This window comes from Gobio gobio (genome assembly GCF_949357685.1).
Source record: "Gobio gobio genome assembly, chromosome: 6".
In the NCBI taxonomy this organism is placed as follows: Eukaryota; Metazoa; Chordata; class Actinopteri; order Cypriniformes; family Gobionidae; genus Gobio; species Gobio gobio.
In genome coordinates, this window is record NC_137102.1 from 44,831,543 (window position 1) to 44,850,170 (window position 18,628).

Here is an 18,628-nt window from a genome sequence, read left to right on the forward strand (position 1 = left end):
CTAACATTTTTTACCCAGCCGTCCAATCACAGTAGAGGAGGTGCGGGACAAATACAACACACGACCAACCGCCACAAACAAGAGCCAGAGCAAATACTTTGCCTTGTATCTGCATTTTTATATAGAATCAGTACAGAAACAAACTATCTGTGAAATGAGATACTAACACTTCCGTGGATATTCCTTATCATAACAAGCAAAGAGTCTCAACTGGAAAAAACAAAACTGCGCAGCCAAAACGCTCTAAAGCGCTCACAGCAAGGCATTTTCAGCAGAGCGCCTAGCGTTTTCAGATGGCTAAAAACGCTTTGCTGGACACACGGCCTAAGTGCCTGAAGTTGAAAAAAAATCAACTCTGAGCAAAAAGCGCACAACGTCATTAGCGTTTTTTTCCACTGTCCAATTGAATGAATGGAGAGGCGGGCCTTCCGTAATGGTGACAGTTACCTTGATAGCCTGACAGGACAGCTGAGTTGGGGGTTGCCTAGCAACATAAATACACCAAAAAAAGGCAGTGCAGTGCCTCGCGTTTTCAAACCTGAGAGGTGCGTTCTGTCTGATCGGGACCTAGGTTGATTGCAGATTTTTAGAAGGCAGCTGTCTGACTCTGAGATATTGAACGGGAACATGGTTTGTGTAACATTAGCAACACATTATTAGCTGTTTGATTATGTAGCCACGCAAAAGGCTAATCGTATTAATTACTGTTACATGTTCGACATTGTAAAGAGCAATACCTTTGTGCAGCGTTTACTACAGTAACTTGAGTAAAAGTTGACCGAGAGTGACTCAGCTTATGTGAGTGAGTGGAGATGGGCTAATTTGCATATTCATGGTTCCACACTAAATAAAGCAAGGGTGTAGAGTTACATTCAAGCTATTTTAAAGGCATAAGATTTTTTTTATATGTCAAATATGTAATTTTGGTGATCAAAGATGAGTTTTAAGAGATAAAATGATTGACTACAGGGGGACAGAAGACACCTGCTTCAGCTGTTGGTTGGGGGAGGTTGAGAGTCTTTATAATTTCGAGGCGGAATTCGTGGCTTTGCAAATTAACGCTCGGCAGCGAGCCAACTCACACCGGGAGAGTGGAGGCACTAATTATGAATTATAAAAATGTTTGCTAATTAGTCAATGCATGGCAATTTGTCCACAGCACGCGGAAATCAATTTGGCGCTATCGCCGAGGGCTTTACCTGGCAGCGTGGCGCACAACAAAACTTCAAAGCCAATGTCCGTCATAATGCCAGCAATGTATCGGCAGGAGCCACACTGGCCAAAACTAGAAAGTGAAGAAAATCAGAACAAGATTCCAAATCACACAGGAATAAAATTAAAAAAAAAAAAAAATAGTAATGAGAGTGAAAAGCAGAGCTGGACAGAAAGAATATTGGGCAAGAGTGTTCTGTAAACAAGGATGTCAGATGAAGAAAACTGCACATATACAAAGTGATAGCAGGAGCGAGAGAAAGAAAAAAGACCAGAGCAACCATGTTCACTCTAGCATTAGCAGCGGAGTTGTGTTCATCATCATGTATTCATTTATGCTAAACACAAAGGGCAGGCTGAAGGGTGGTCAAGTCTTTGTTTATTAAAAAGCCATTAGAGATAGAGGGGGCACTGAAGCGCTCAATCATGCAGTGCCGACATTAGGTCCAGCTCAAGGGCACGTTTCTCTTCACGGGCCACAAGATCTAGATTATCAGATAGCAGCCGGGAACTTCCTTCATCTCATTCATATTAATATGCAAGTAAGTTGAGAAACTGACCAGGATGTGAAGCAAAACAACAGACATACAAAAAAAACCCCCTGATCCAATTGTTTCATGGTCAAGCAATGAATTGGAACAACAGCAGAGGACTTAAGGCCAGTATCATCTTTACACTTTTAAGCTTACGATCATAAAGTCCACAAACAGAGAGGAAGCTCCTCCAGGTAAGCACTTTGTTTGCTAGAGCTCAGCGTCCTTGGCTAATTTAGCATGCTGATCCTAAAACAGCGTCAGCCCGTCACGACCTTCCCTTGAACTGCCCTAGATCAGTTCACACACACTTATAATCTCTGTTAGCACTTTGTATTCACACAGTTGAGATGTCAGATGACAAAAAAAAAAAAACACTCTCTCTGAAATGTGAGTGATAGCACCTCTTAGCTCAAGACGTTCTTTGAAAAAAGAAGGGGGGGGAAACAGCTTATCTAACAGAAACACTATTGAACGCTGTCGAGCAATTACCAAACCTCCACAGACAACAAGCAGAAATGGGCCAAGATAATCACCAAAGAACGAGGTAAACAAGAAGCTTTTCAGTAGTCAGAGCCAGTGATATGAAAACTGGCTTTCATCCTATAATAGAAATGAAGTGAAAAGGCATTTTTAGCTTTGATGCCTTTAGAAGGGATGTGCAAAGTTACATATTTTCAGTGAGTAGGTTGACTGACTGACTAGCCAAATAACTGACCTTATGGAATCTCTGTATAATTAGGCTGGATTCAAATTCATCAGACGCCACTTGGACATATTTCTTAATACTGCAAATGGTAGGGCAGTCACAACAAAACATACAGATAAATGTTAATGTGAACAATAGCAAAGACTTAAGGCCAGTGGCATCTTTCCACATGTAAGATTACACTCAACTTTTTTTACTTGACATGACATCTTGAAGGACAACTCCGGTGAAAAATGAACCTAGGGGTAATTAACACATGGTTACCGAGTAGAACGTTCTCTGAGATGCGTTTTCATGAAAATCGAAAGAGTTTTATCTCTAAAAACAGATAAGCTTATAACGCTAGTATATGGGGCATAGAATAAGTACAATTAAATTGCTAGTTAATACCACTAACAAGGCTCAAAATAGCCTCATACTAACACGGTAGCATAATGAGGGTCCCTACATGCAAACCGAAGCATTGAGAACGTTGTACGTTGAACGTTGTAGGAATTAAGTTTGTGAAATCTAATTACATGGAAATGCATGAATTGTTAATTACCCCTAGGTTAATTTTTCACCGGAGTTGTCCTTCAATTCCTATCGACCAACTCACTTAGCACAGCATTCGTGGCTCGACTCGTCGTGACTGTTTTCCAAGATGGCTCCTGTCTGTATACGCGTAATGTACTGTCTTTATAAAGTATCTTCTTATTAAACTGTTTGTACACTTACAACGTTCTCAATGCTTCGGTTTGCATGTAGGGACCCTCATTATGCTACCGTGTTAGTGTGAGGCTATTTTGAGCCTTGTTAGTGGCATTAACTAGCGATTTAATTTTACTTATTCTATGCCCCATATACTAGCGTTAAAAGCTAATCTGTTTTTAGAGATAAAACTCTTTACATTCGATTTTCATGAAAACGCATCCCAGTAACCATGTGTTAATTACCCCTGGGTTCATTTTTCACTGGAGTTGTCCTTTAAAAAATGCAACACTCATGGCGGGAGGCTCACAATACAGTATGAGACATGACGTCCCAAAGACATCTGAATGTGCATGGCTGTTACGACTAGGCATTTAAAGGCCCAACTTTTCTGAGGGGAATTTATGATGCAAATTTAAACAGCATTTTAACTGCAGCTAAAAAAAAAAAAAAAAAGGATATAATAGTAAACTTTGCTAATCAGTCAGACTAAACCTAGAATATATAATTATGAATACAAACAAAGATTAATTATTCATATCACAATGGAAGTGAAAACATAGAAATCAAACGTTCTTAGAGCAATTCGTCCGAAAGCACGGGGTGATTTCGTGGTGGGCGGGCACCAATTCCGTATTACCACATAACGGGCTTTGAGCAGCCTGTATTTAATCCACACTGATCTGATGGGATTAACACATCGAGGTCAGGCTGCCGCTATCAGGCCTGGCTCCAAGCTCTTTTTCTTACCGGCCCGGGAAAAACTGGCCCGTCAGAACCTCTGCTTTCTGCTCCAAGTAGATTTGGAGACCGCCAAGCCATCTGGCTCACGCTCCCAGAGCCAGAATCCGGGTTCACGCGGAGAGCTGGAGGATTTTATAAGCTCCGAGCTACTGACCTCCAAACCACAAAGATCACACAACTAACCACATCAGACTATAATATGTGGAGCGGCAAACCAACACCAACACACACACACACACACACACTCTTAATCAAAGGACCCAACCTATAAGATCACAGTGTGGCTCTTTAGTCCCCACTGCCAAACGTGGAGGACACCGGGCCCTATCTTGCACCCAGCGCAATTGACTTTGTACACCGACGCATGTGTCATTCCTATTTTGCACCCGCGCAAAGCGCGCTTTTCCCTCCACAGAAGCACGTCGCTAAACTAGTGAATGAACTTGCGCTACCTGGGCGGTTTAGCGCAAAAAAGGAGGCGTGTTCCGGCGCAAACAATCCCTGGTGCTATTTTGCTGTTCCATTAAACAATTGCGCCACTGACCAGAAAAAACCTAGTCTAAAGTCAGTGGCGCGTTGCGCGTTGTTCATTATGCTATTTTAAGGGCGCATGCTTGACCATAATGTATAGCGTGCACAACGCGCATACACTTTGCTCATGTAATCTACACAGATGCAACAGTTATTTTTGCAAATCATAAATTGTTACACTAAAAAAATATTAACACATGAGATGACGGAAATCATTGTGGTGTGCCACGAAGATGTGAAAAAATAGGCATAAATCTAGCTTACAAATTATTCAGGCTAATTGTAATAATTAAGGATAAGACCTGTTTGCCCAATAGTGGCAAGACATATATGTATATAAGGACATCTGACAAATTGGTTTGTCCGTCAAGAACCAGGAAAAAAAATCGACTGAAAAACTGAAAAGACTGAAAGACTGAAAAAAAAAAAGACTGTGAAATCACCTTTACCATAATGTACAACATTACAACTTCACTTCTCTGTCTTTCACTGCTCTTACAAGAACATAATTCTCCTCAGCTGTGAACCGCTCCTGGCGTGCGCCTGGTAAGTACGCCATAATAATAGCAATCCATAATGGAACTTGCGCACCTGCTTTTAAAGGGAATGTTGGATGACGCTCTGATTGGTTTATTCACGTTACGCCCAAACCACACCCATGAATAATGAAGCTACTTCAGACCAACCCATTTTAGATTTGCGCCGGGCGCAAGAGCCATTTATCCCGCCGGGAAAATAGCAACAGCGCCGAGACCCGCCCACAAAGTTACTTGCGCTTCGCGCTTTGACACTTGCGTTTCAGATCGTTAGAATAGCGCCCACCATCTTCAATAACTGACTGTATTAAAGAACATCATCCAAAATCAAGCACTACTAGAGAGCTACTGCTAATTTCTTTACGCCAATGGTGCTTTGGGCTTCACACATTTGTCTCACTCTATCGTCTACAGTGCCAAATTAACCAACAGGACTACCTTGAGAAAATATTGAGAGCCGACTGAACCTCACATGGTATGTTTACACACACTAATTTTTGTCATTAGGAATGAATCCAATTCTGTTCATATGAACCAATGTTGCAATGAGATTAACATATCCCAAAGAAAACTTCAGGGCATCCGTAGCGCCCAGTCGCCATGTTCAGAACCAGAGAAAGCCACCACGATACTGTCACCGGAGCTACCGTGAGTATAATTGTTGTTTTTACGTTGATAACAACTAAAAAGAAACCTGACATTTATGTCAGAAGAGCTTTTTAAGCAGATATAGCCTCATCCACTGACAAGTTGGTAAGACATGAGACGTAAATAAACATACACATTCTCATGACTTATCTAGCATACACATTACAGCAATTAATGTGTTCAAGTGTTAACATGGTGATTTTTTTCCAGTTGATCAGATTATTTCAGATCTACACCACCCCTTTAAAGCAAATCTGAATTTAATTTGGATCAAGCTCAATCGGACCGATTATAGACTGATTTTGGATACATTTTATACACATGTTCCTCTCCTATAGCATTATATGCACACCTAAATTCCTCAGCCTGTATGTACACAGACAGTGAGTGTGATGATATCCAGGCCCCGCTCACATATAGTGACATCATGCACAATAATCTACAGCGAGCCAGTCTGAAGGCTTGAGGTTTAAAACTTGTACCAATCAGAATCATTTGACAGTGAAGCAATTGTGAAGAAACTCGTGGTCACTGGAAAGCAGTTGACCTAGCAAAGACCTTAATAGGCTATGCAGGCTAAATAAAATTGCATTGGTTCATGACATCTGTGGGTGTGTCCCGCACACCAAATATTGTTATTCATAATACAGAAGGCAGTTGTCCATTAGTAGGGCCTGGCATTTTATAAATTACAGTAAATCTTCCATGAAAATACATTCCCTCTAATGTTCTAGTCACGCTTGGGGTAAACTGTGCGCCCCATATCCATAAAGCCGCAGTGTGGAAAATTATCTTGCCTGTTTGATTAGACACTGACATCGCTGAAGGAACAGGAAGAGATATGAGGAGAGGGAGAGAGAGAGAGGGAAAAAAAGAAAGCTAGAGTGAGAGGCTGAAGAAATGAGTGTGGATATATATACGAAATTAAAAGAAAAGACTGACAGCAGTACCGCAGGATTTTTCTGTGCCAGTTTATTGGACTGGGACTCAAAATCTGCTGCAATATATCTTTAAATAGACAGGACATAGGGAGGAAAAAAAAGTGACAGTAGGTGCACACAGCCCAGAATCCTCTCTCATCACTCATACACATGCACACAAACACACATGGGCACATTCCCAGAAGAATACATTTATAGATACTCAGAATGGGGTCTAAGATTACTAATGCTTCAAATGCTTAAAAACTAATGAAAACTAATGCAATTGCATGAAACTAATGCTTTAAAAAAAAGCACTCTTTCTCTGCCATTGATGATGGAAATTTACGGCTTTCCGTGTTTTCACTGTACGGTAGGGGGCGCTATTACACATCTCCGGAAAGAGTACTGAATCTTCTGATCAAAACACAAGAAAAGAAGAAGCAGAAACAAGGAATATGATATGTATGCCATACGCAATAACACAATCATCAACATTAAATAGCATAAATCAAAACTGCCTAATCCAGGACAAGGTATAGGACTGTTCAAGCTTTGGAGGTGTTGATGGATGTTCTGAATCTGATCTGGACAAAAACAGATGACATTAAATGAAAAGCTGAACTGAAAAGTAAAAAAAAAAATATATATATATATCCTTTCTGAGTAATTTATAGGGCTGCAACAACTAGTCGATAAAATTGATAATAATCGATAATGAAAATCAACGACAATGATTCTCATTATCGATTAGTCGGGTCTCTGTGTGCGCAAAACTTCCACTAGTCAGGCCAAATTACAGCACTGAATAACGCATTTCTATGGACAAAATGCATCTAAAAAAAGTGGAAACAGCTGAGCTGCTGCGGGAAAGGTACATGATCCAACCGCCCCAAACATGAGCCTCAAGCGTGTGTGTGCGTCCTCAGTGCAAAATGTTCATTTTACAGGTTATATCCTCATCTGTAAATGTTACTAATTCACGGGCGTATTTCCATTTTGCATGAAAGCGCGTCAAACTTCACTAAACGAGTGGCACGCGGCGCGCACATGCACATCATACAGACAGAACGCAGTAGAGAGGGAGACAATTAATATTCGGCGCAAAAACATTCATTTAGCTGAAATATCTGCTGTTGAACGCTAAACTTAGGTTTAAAAGTTATGTAATTCAAGTATTTTATGAGAGTAGTAACTGTAAAGAGATAACAGCGTGTAATTGAATATAAATGTAAGACGTTTCTTATAGCCTATTTTACAGGATAAATCAATGACAGTAGCAGTTATTGGGTCCATAGCGTATGTGTGTGTGTCCCTGCAGAACATTCCTCTAATTTGGTAAAACTGAATTTGTTTTTGTTAGTTTTTTGTGTGTGTGTTTTTGTTTTTCTTTAACATCATTTTAAACTGTCCTTTTGCTTTGTAACTTTTTTGCACATAATGTATAGCACAGACATATTAACCATGGTTTTATTATAGTAAAACCATGTTTTTGGAGTATTGATTTCCATTGGTATAACCACACAAATACCATAGTTAAACTATTGTGTATATACATTGAATAAAACAAACAAGCAAACAAACAAAAAATGATGATAAATTAGGGCTGTGCAATTAATCGAATTTCGATTTCGATTTCGATTTTGCCTCCCAACGATCACCAAAATAGTACAATCGAGAAAAAACGATTATTTTGCCATGTTCAGTTTTGCAAGAACACTTTTATTTTGTCTTGCGTTCTGAATGAAACGCGCACGCGCTCATCCGCCCCTCTCAAAGCCACAAATCTCTCTCAGGTCGTGAGTCTTGTGAGTCTCGTGTGCATATCATCCGCTGGAATTTAAAAACTCTGCGCGAGTAAAGATGGCAGAAGGAGGGCAGTTACAGCAGCGTTTGGTGATCAAAAAAGGCAAAACCAACTCCGTTGTCTGGGAACAGTTTGGCTTCGAGGAATCAGACGACGAGCAGAAACATGCTACGTGCAAGATTTGCTACATGGTAGTGGCTGCAACGCAAGGGAACACCACGAATTTGTTTAACCACTTGAAAATTAAACAGAGTGACCTATGACAATCTAATAAAGAAACAAAAACTGACGAGAGCAGGGGTGCCGTGTAAACGTCCTTTTTTCCCCTCATATTTTTCAAATAATTCTCTCTTTGTAAACTTTGTTCAATGCATGCGAGTGCTGCCACATTTTCGAATATGACCAGTCGTTTTCGCCGTCATCCCCGGGTTCAGTGCCAGAATACGCGAATGAGAAGCCGCGCGCGCTGTCAGAAAATGTGTCTCTGTGCACTCATCCGAGAGCGCGCACACGTCTCACAGCGCGCAAATATTGAGTTATCTTTCAAGTCTTGCTCTTGAACGGACAAACTCACACAAAACGTATGTCAACATGTCCATCTTGAAGAGTATCCTAGCAGACATAGTCTGTATATGCCTTAAGTGAACTTTATACAGTCGATAAAGACGACGCATATCCGATCATTAGGTCTTAAAGAGGCAGTAGCCTTTACTGTTGTCTGTTTAATGTCAAACAACAAAAAACAAGCACATCATTCACTGCACTTGATTGAATAGCTTTTGTAAGTTTAATAGGATTAATTTTTAATTTATGCAATCAAATATGCAATGTTATTTTACATTTGATACATTTCTGTACCTGAAAACTAATGTTAGACGTACCTGAAAAGCATATCTAGCCGAACCATATTGTTGATCTTATTTATTTGTGGTTATAATTTTTACGTGAATACTTTTATACTTTGATTTGAATATATGTTATATTATTTATTTTAATAGTTCAGAAAGTACAACAAATGTTACAATTTCAATTGAATTGTTGAAAGGTGTATTTTTAATAAATACAACACATTCCCAAAGTCATGTGAAATAATCGTGTTACATAATCGTGATTTCAATATTGACCAAAATAATCGTGATTATGATTTTTTCCATAATCGAGCAGCCCTATGATAAATAAATAACAGGGTTATTGTAGTTATTCCATGGTAACCAAAAATTAACCATGGTTTTACGTCAAATCCATAGTGTGTTTTGTCAAAAAAAAAAAAGACTTTTATCCGATTAATCTGAAAAATAATCGGTCAACTAATCGATTAACAAAAGAATCGTTAGTTGCAGCCCTAGTAATTTCCAATTCATGTAATGCCATAGCATCTGTGTTTTAAATTGTTTAAAATCCCCAAACTTTTTCTTAAATATTTGTTCCTTCTAAATTTGATTTCCAGTGAGATGTCTCAGACATCTGGACATTCTGGTTTATGTTCAGATTCATTTGTTTCTTTCTATTTTGTCTGTTTTAATAATTACAGTGGTGACAGATCTTTCTCTCTCCATGATCTGAAGGCAAGCTCATATAGGCCAAATATGATCATTTAAATTACTCTTTACAGCTCACAACTGCATGCCAATAAAACGTACAATTTCATTTTCCCCCAAAATAATCACAATAAATGTCTAGTATAACAGGAACATGACAATGTGGTCTGGTACCCCATCGTCACCTTGTCATTTCAAGTTAATTGTGTCTGCTTGATCACTGCGCCAGGCCTCCTAACCAGGCTGCCCCCAACTGTGACTCTATCTTTGTCTATGACGGCTAGAAATGAGAAATCACGGCAAATAGATCACTTAAAGAGACAGTTCACCCGTAAATGAGAATTCTGTTATGAAAGCGACAGAATAGATACATTTCAGTCAGTTTCTCACAGCTATTGTATGGCTATAAAAGCAGCAAAAGCGATTTATTTGGTTTAAAACACTAATAATGTCATTACCCTGTTAAAGGGACAGTTCACCCAAAAATGAAAATGTTGTCATCATTTACTCACCCTCATGTTGTTCCAAACCTGTATGAGTTTCTTTCTTCGGTTGAACACAAAATATATTTTTAAGAATGTCGGCAATTAAAATGTTGACGGCAGCCATTGGCTAATATGGAAGTCAATGGCTACTGTCAACTGTCTGGTTACCAACCTTCTTTAAAATATCTTCTTTTGTGTTCAACAGAAGAAATTCATACAGGTTTAGAACATGAGGATGAGTTAATGATGACAAAATGTTAACCCTTTAAATGTAATCTTTAGCAAATCTGAACATGAATATCCACTTTCATACTGTAGTTACAACAGTGATTCTTTTTGACTTCAACACCTTCCTATTGTCCACAACAATATTTGAAGCACCCCCTACCCGATAAAATATTTTAGAGCTTTTAAGAAATATCTTGATTTCTAGTTGTTTTGGCTTATTTTCACACTTATTTGGTCTTATTTTAAATCATTTTAAGTAATCTTAAAGTCCCCCTGAATTCCAAAGAGGAAGTTGCATGGCTTTTAGCATGAATATGGTCCTTTCACACCGAGTCCGAAATGTTTGCGCATTAAAAATAAATACGACCTCACATTGTGTCAATCATGTTTACACATTGCCTCCATCTCCGAGCGCTAGCTACTCTCTGCTGTCTCAGACGACAACATTTTTGTCCCGTGTCGGCCACCGTAGCTTCTCTATGTGCTTCGAAAGGGAGGGGTGAGCGGTGGGCGATTGCAATTCACAACTTCACCGCTAGATGCTGCTAAAATGTACACACTGCACCTTTAAGGTTTGGTGAGGTTCCCCAGTGCAGGGGTTTTCAAACTTTCAAACATTTTCTTCTTCGGGTTTATACATCTAACATTAAGCATAGCCGATTTAAGTTTGGAAAAAATGTGTTGTATTTATAATGTCACACTTACTACTTATCTAACAGTTCAAATGTTTTTTTCATGCATAAAAATATATTGATGGATTTTAGGAAGGGGGTCCCACATAAAAGGTTCATCGTATTTGGGGGTCCTTGGCATCATAAAGTTCGAAAACCCCTGCCCTAGTGGGCCCCGGCCCTGGTGCCTAAATTCACTTGTATCATTTTATTAAACTGCTTGATTTTTTTATTTTTTTATTCCTTTATCAGCTTATTATCTTCCAGGAAGACGACAGCTTTTCATTTTGCGGTGAACTGTTAAGCATACTAAAGGCAGTCTGTCAGACAGCGGCCCCCGTTCTACTGTTCTTACCGAGCCTATTGGTCAAAGAGCAGACGCAGACCCTTCATTAAACAGATTACATACTGTCTAGAGCAGCAGGGGCAATGCTTGGTAGTCCACCGGGGAGGAAAAAACATAACCGCTGGTGGCTGATTGCACACGCCTATTCGCTGCGGGAAACATTCTCACACCTCACACCCACACGAGAAGTCATTCTCCTCTGGTCTCCGTTCACTGGTCTATCTGAAACCCCTGTGATTCATCCCTGAGAGCAACACACACACACACACACACACACACCATTCGACAGATGGCTTTACCGGTGCCTCAATGAGAATGTGGTGATACACATCTCGTTAAGCAATTAAAATGCCCCCATCGCTCTCATGTCCACCAGGTCCCCGGGGGGGGAAGCAGCACGGCGTGAATGCGATTTGGAAAATGTGACTGGAAATCCCAACAATCCGAATAAGACCTGTGTGTAATTAAAAGCTCGTCCTTTGCTATGTTAATGGTCACGAAGAGGAGAGCGAGCAACGCTTCCAAAAGTCTCAGGAGCCGAGAGAGATTTAAATGTAAACAAGCCCGTTAAACATGTCTAACAAGCATGCAGATTGGCACAGCTGTCAGATGGCTTCCTGCCTGTTGGTGGGAATGGCGCTGGCTTCCGTGAACTGTAACTCACTGGACTGACAACAGGTGTTAAACCCTGCGCTGTGGCCGCCCAGGCTCCTAATCTCAAGAACACGCCGTAAAGAATACTTTAGAATAAAAAGCATTTCACAAATGTGACTAATAAACTTTGGAATTAATTGTCCACATCATGATAACACCTATATTTAGGGAGCCAGACTGCGATTAAGAGGACAGCAAATGCAACCAATCAACAAAGTGTGATTCAAAAACAAATGACTTATGAATCATTCTTTATTAACGAATAAGTATGAAATATTACAAATGTAAAATACGACGTTCCACATACTTGCTGCTGATCTTCCAACTATGACAGCTGACAAAGCATAAGATTACTTAAAGGTGTAGCAAGCGATTTCTGAGAAACACTGTTGATATTTGAATATTCATTGATCCACCCCAAAAATGCATGAACACGCAATGCAAGACTGGATGTCTCTGAAGTGAAGCAAAATAATGCTTCGCAAAAGAATAAAAGTAAAGATGATGAACGAACAAACGACAAGGAAGAACAAAAGATGAATATACACAAGCAAGAGCAAGGTTGTTAGTCCCCAGCAGCACAGCAGCTCCAGACAAACAATGACACTAAAAACTGTCCTGTTACTATAGCTATCATTACAACATCAGCAAATCTTGGTTCCGTGAAACATAGCAAAACCAATGTTACTCCCGTTTTCAGTGAAAAGCTTTTGCCTGATAATAACTTTTCTTTTCCAGTGTTATTCCTCTGACATTTTCTCTATCGTAATGTCTCTCAGCTAGGGGTGGGCGATATACCAGTAGACACGACTAACCGGTAGAGATTTTGGACTGTCATGTCTATCGCGGTTGTGCTCACATGACGTACGCAGTCATGAAAGCTTTTCGTTTGTATGCATTTTTAAGCACTTCGGTTTAAAAACAGGTGATTGCAAACCATTAAAATGCAATTTGCAGCAAAAGACAACTCATTTCAGTATACGTGACCCTGGACCACAAAACCAGTCATAAGTCGCATGGGTATATTTGTGGCAATAGCCAATACATTGTATGGGTCAAAATAATAGAATTTTCTTTTTTATGTCAAAAATCATTAGGATATTAAGTAAAGATCATGTTTCATGAAGATATTTTGTAAATTTACTACCGTAAATATATTTAAAAAAAAATATTAGTAGTAGTAATATGCATTGCTAAGGACTTCATTTGTACAACTTTAAAGGCGATTTTCTCAATATTTAGATTTTTTTGCACTCTCATATTCCAGATTTTCAAATAGTCTCAGCCAAATATTATCCTACCCTAACAAAGCATACATCAATGGAAAGCTTATTTATTCAAGCTTTCAGATGATGTATACATCTCAATTTTAAAAAAAATTACCCTTATGATTGGTTTTGTGGTCCGGGGTCACATATGTGCGCGGTCTCTAAGGCTGCGTTCACACTGCAGGCTGAAACGACCCAATTCCGATTTTTTTGCCCTTATGCGACCTGTATCTGATCTTTTCATGACAGTCTGAACGACACAGATCCGATCTTTTCAAATGCGACCCAGGCCACTTGGGTATGTGGTCCAAATCCGATACATATCCGATCTTTTGAAATGCGTCTTCAGTCTGAACTGCCAGGTCACATGTATCCGACCCGTACGTCGTTGATACGCGACAAACGTCATCATTGTAACTCCCGTTCCTTACTCCAGTCCAGTGGTGGCGGTAATGCACAAGAAATAGTTGCTAACCGCCAATAAAAGAAGAAGTACGCACCTGTTGCTAGCCAATACACTCCAACTCCAACGCGTTTCTGCACTGTTATGGGCCGGCGCAGACGTGTCTCTTCCCGTGACAAAGTTAGTTGAAGGCGCTCGCAAACATAATTGAAGGTGGATCTGGTCATTCTTAAGTTACTGACGAATTCTGTATCAGTAAAGCCACTCACATCAGTATCCCACCACTCCTGGCTGCGACTCCGCACACACACGTTTCTCTGTACCGACGTTGCTACCACTGCTCCACAAAACGCCATGGCCAAAAACCTTGCTCTCCTCCTCTTTTTTAATTTTCCTCTTAACATGAGAAGGTTGTAATGGTGCTGGCTCCGTTGCGAAAATAACTTTAATAAAGCTAAACGAACTCCAATGCTGACACCCATATTTGGCTACTTCCGTAAACAACAAGTGACGTCGTTGACCGTTGAGTACTCTTCTGCGCATGCGGGTCACTTCTGGGTCATTTCACGTTCACACAGGAGATCACAAAAGGTCGCATTTAATTGGAAATGTGAACGGCCTTGCAAAAAAATCGCATTTTTTCAAAAAATCGGAATTGAGCATTAAGCCCTGCAGTGTGAACACAGCCTAAGAGACTGTTTCTCAGTGCTGTCTGAGAGATACGCAACATGAAGGCGCTGGTCATAGAGCGCGTGAGAACTAAACTGAGTGTTTTTTGCTGCCAAACTGGGTTTGAACGGTTAAAAATATACCTATGTGTCAAAGTGACTATTGCAAGTAAACACAGTAATTTATGTCTTTAGTGAACTAAACTGCTAAAAGAAAGCGCAAGAGTATAATGGATCAGTGCAGTCTGTCTTAAAGTGATAGCATCCAAATTTACCTGTTGCTGTTATTGCTAAAGAAGAAAAAAAAAATTCACTGCTCTTGACTGAATCACTTTTGTAACTTTAGTAAGAATAAATGTATATTTCATTTACATGAAATTTCAAAGGTATCAAAAATGTTGATATCATAAAAACATAATTTAAAGCAAAAATAACTATATCAATATATATGTATATTGTTATCATGAAATATCATATCACCCACCCCTACTCTCAGCCATCTCTCTCTGTTTTACAGTCTTTCTTCAAATCTCCCTCCTGCTCGCTCTCTCTCCGCCCCCATTATGAGTGGATACGCCCCCTACTGCTGATTGGCTACAAGAGTGTTGTGATGCTTGGTCCGATCCACTTTCCAACAGCGTTTCTCAGAAATCACTTACTGCGCCTTTAACACACAACCCTGTGAAATGTTCAACAACTGCAACAGGTGTCAGCATTGACAACTGTGATTATAAACAACCATCTGCATTGAACAATTACATAATCTGGCAACAACAAAAAAAAAAGTTGTGTGTGTGTGTGTTTTTTTTTTTTTTAGTTTGGTCATATATGTGAGCCTAAAAAAAAGAAGATCATTCTCATTGATATTTTCTTTTTGAAGAAAAAGTCTAAAAACACATCATGAAGCCAACAGAAGTACAAACAGCCCAGCAAACCACAGCCGTTCAAAATCTCCACAAGAGATTTCATGGGTCATAAACAGTTCCCCTTTTCTCCGCATTCAATGTGACCACCATCACGATTCAATTGTCTTATTTGAACTTTTTAGTATTCATTTTAATTTTTCTAAAGACCCAAAAATCAAATTGAATCTAATTTAGTTTTACAGCTTTGAGAAAAAGCAATATGCAAAGTTTCAATCCTTCAATGCACCCAGCACTGGTCCTTTGAAATCACTGTAACTAATGTAAAAAAGAGTGCTTAGATCTGCGCAACAAAGCAGCATATCAAATCCGAATTATCTACGCCCAGTATTTCCCATCTAATTATCGGAATAATGCAGATATTAAAAATGAGAAATGACAAAACTTCTCACCTCTTTTACCACTGACCCGATGCTAATTTCACAGACAGAACGAACATGTACACATGCATGATAAATTAGGGAAGAACAGCACTGGTGTGGTCTGTCTGGCTTTATCACAGGAGAGATTAATCAAGGAGAGGAATGTGCATCCATATCAATGCTGCATTCCTAAGGTCGCCAAAAGCAACAAGAGTAATGGCATCGCTGGTACGAGGGATGTTTTACACTCGAGGGTATGTTGGATCTAGACTGTGTTCTTTTAGGTAGAGTAGGGCTGGTGATTATTTGCTAAATCTGATCTCATGTATTTGACTTTGCAGGGCTTAGATAATTTAATCCACAAAAATCCTATTAAAAACTAAAGCAGTCTACGTGCATGGCTCGGAGATGGATTTCACATCATTGCAAAAGTAAACATAATACACTTAGCAAACAGTAACTAACTCCTTTTAAACAGACTGAAACGGAATCTAAATGGTTTTCTAAGTGGAGAAAGATAATGAAGTCAAATTGACATTTCTTATTCAGAATACAAGTTTACATGACTGCTGTTTGTCCTGATGTGGGGAGTTCTGTAACCACCATCCTGGCAGCCAGTACACACGATGTTTACAAGGGGCTGTTTTACAACAGTAATTTTCCACCTCCATCATTTGGAGAAAACACAAACATGCAGAAATTGAAACTGACACAAACATTTGACACAGCAAGTCCTGTTTTCCACCTGAAATAGTAGGACCCATGTTCACTTTACAAAACTTTAACATGGTAAACAAACACAGTTTTCTCCTAAATATTATAATTACTAGTACACACACAAAAAGCTGTGGTAACCAAGTAAAAGCAAAGACAGATTTTGAACGTGTTTCAATTAAGTTATTTAAAGTAGTAACAGTAACTCTACTGATTTTTTTTTTGCATAGTAAAATACTGTGGTAGGCTACTATGTTTACCATGTTCATCCAGTTTCATAAAACAACAAAAATTGCTAACTCATATGGGCTTTTCACACTTCAAATTGTTAAACCTGGTCATTGTAAACCCAAGGTAAACTTAATATTGGGTTATCTTGTTTCATGTTTCACACTGTTTTATAACCATTTATAAACTTTGGGTTGCTTTCTTATTTGCATACGTATGATGTCAACAGCACTACTTGAGATGGGGGAACAGCACGCGACCTGTTTTGCCCATCCGTGGAAATGTCACCATGTAGACCCACTGTGCTCGTCTTAAGTCTTCTGAAACAAGTGATATTTTCTCGGTAATCACTCAAACTAACGAGTTTACCGTCACTTTTTTTAGGCATTTTAGCCATTTCACTTCAATAGCGCAGTGAAAGTTTACGCGACGTACGAACGTAAGTGCTTGAATATTTAATGAGGCAAGCAGGACAGTTGCAGAACAACTCAGTGCAGTGCTCTTTGCAAATGTGAAACTGGCCGTTTCAACCCAAGTTCAATATGAGAAATCCCATTTAAAAAGTGAAATATAACAATTTATGGATAATTATAATAGAAAGCGCATATTGGGCAAATTCTTGACTCACTAAAGTTTTTACACACTGGCTCTGCCTCAAACCCCGTTGAGACAGTATTGTCACTGCAGCCCCCCCAAAGATATCGGGGTTTTGAGACACAGCCATTTCCGAAAAAAACAATTGTACAAGCATCACCTTTGGTTTTTCATCCTGCTCTCCTTTTTGTTCAAAACCCCCGGCACGCAGTTGGTCAGTTCGGTCCAGTCCGCGTGTAAGCCACAACTCCAACCGGTGGAGAACCGAGAGAAGAGCCAGGTCTCTTTCCTATTGGGTCGGTAACAGGTACACTTCTTCTGTCCCGGTCTACAGTCGCACGGAACCTCCAGCCGGACATTCTGGACCAGGTGTCTCCCGAACGTGGTGCCGCCGGTCTTCTGGATGTGGAGGAACACGATCACATCTTCCCCTTTGATTTCAAAATCCACAGTCCGCTGCAGATCCCTGATGGGGAAATAGTATTTCTTCACGTAATGTGGATCAGGAGTCGGGAAGAGATCCGCATCGTCTTCCAGCATGTACCCGTGCGGAGAGCCGAAGTTCATCATCCCCGGAGCCACGTACTGATACAAAATCAGCATGAACAGAACCGAGCCGACAACGATGAACAGAAATTTACTGCTCCTCTCAACCATGTTCCTTCCAGTGAGGAGGTTCATGTGTTACCATTTCCCGGTTGACTGTTTTTTAGGGTGTCTCCATATAAACACGGCAGTCAGAGCATCGCGCGCGGAAAGTGAACCGTCAGACACATTGGATCAGAATGGAAACGGTCGGACTCATTGCATCAGAAGTGTTGCAGTATAAGATCCAGCACGGCGCGATCTCCCTCCTTCCACCACTGTATGACACAGTGTGTTTAAAGTCCTCGACACATCGCTGTGAAGCTCCTCCAGCAGCGTGCACAGCGACACCCACTTTCCCAACACGCGCGCGCTCCACGCTCTCTCAAACACAAATGGACACAATATTTCGTTTCTAGCGAACGCCCGCTATTCTAATTGCATTATGGTATTTCTGTAAAGACAGCTGCGCGTTTCCTCACACGCAGCCATATCCTCAAAAATAAATAATAATAAAAATAATAAAAGGGAAAATAATCGACAGTAGAAAAATAAAATAAAATAAAATGTTCCTAACAGGTGCATGAATTTGCCTTAAAGCCACAATATGTAATTTTTCGCCGCTAGAGGT

The 18,628-nt window shown here is 39.9% G+C and overlaps 1 protein-coding gene across 1 annotated transcript in view; it reads right to left on the minus strand.

Moving 5' to 3' along the window:
• hs6st1a (heparan sulfate 6-O-sulfotransferase 1a) overlaps nt 1-18,390 on the minus strand; it is a 176,949-nt gene extending 158,559 nt beyond the window's left edge. The window contains exon 1 of the mRNA XM_079818803.1: nt 17,573-18,390. Within this exon, the coding sequence (XP_079674929.1) occupies nt 17,573-18,093 (521 nt within the window). The 5' untranslated portion in view covers nt 18,094-18,390. The remainder of the gene's footprint in view (nt 1-17,572) is intronic.
• Nucleotides 18,391-18,628: the final 238 nt, after the last annotated feature.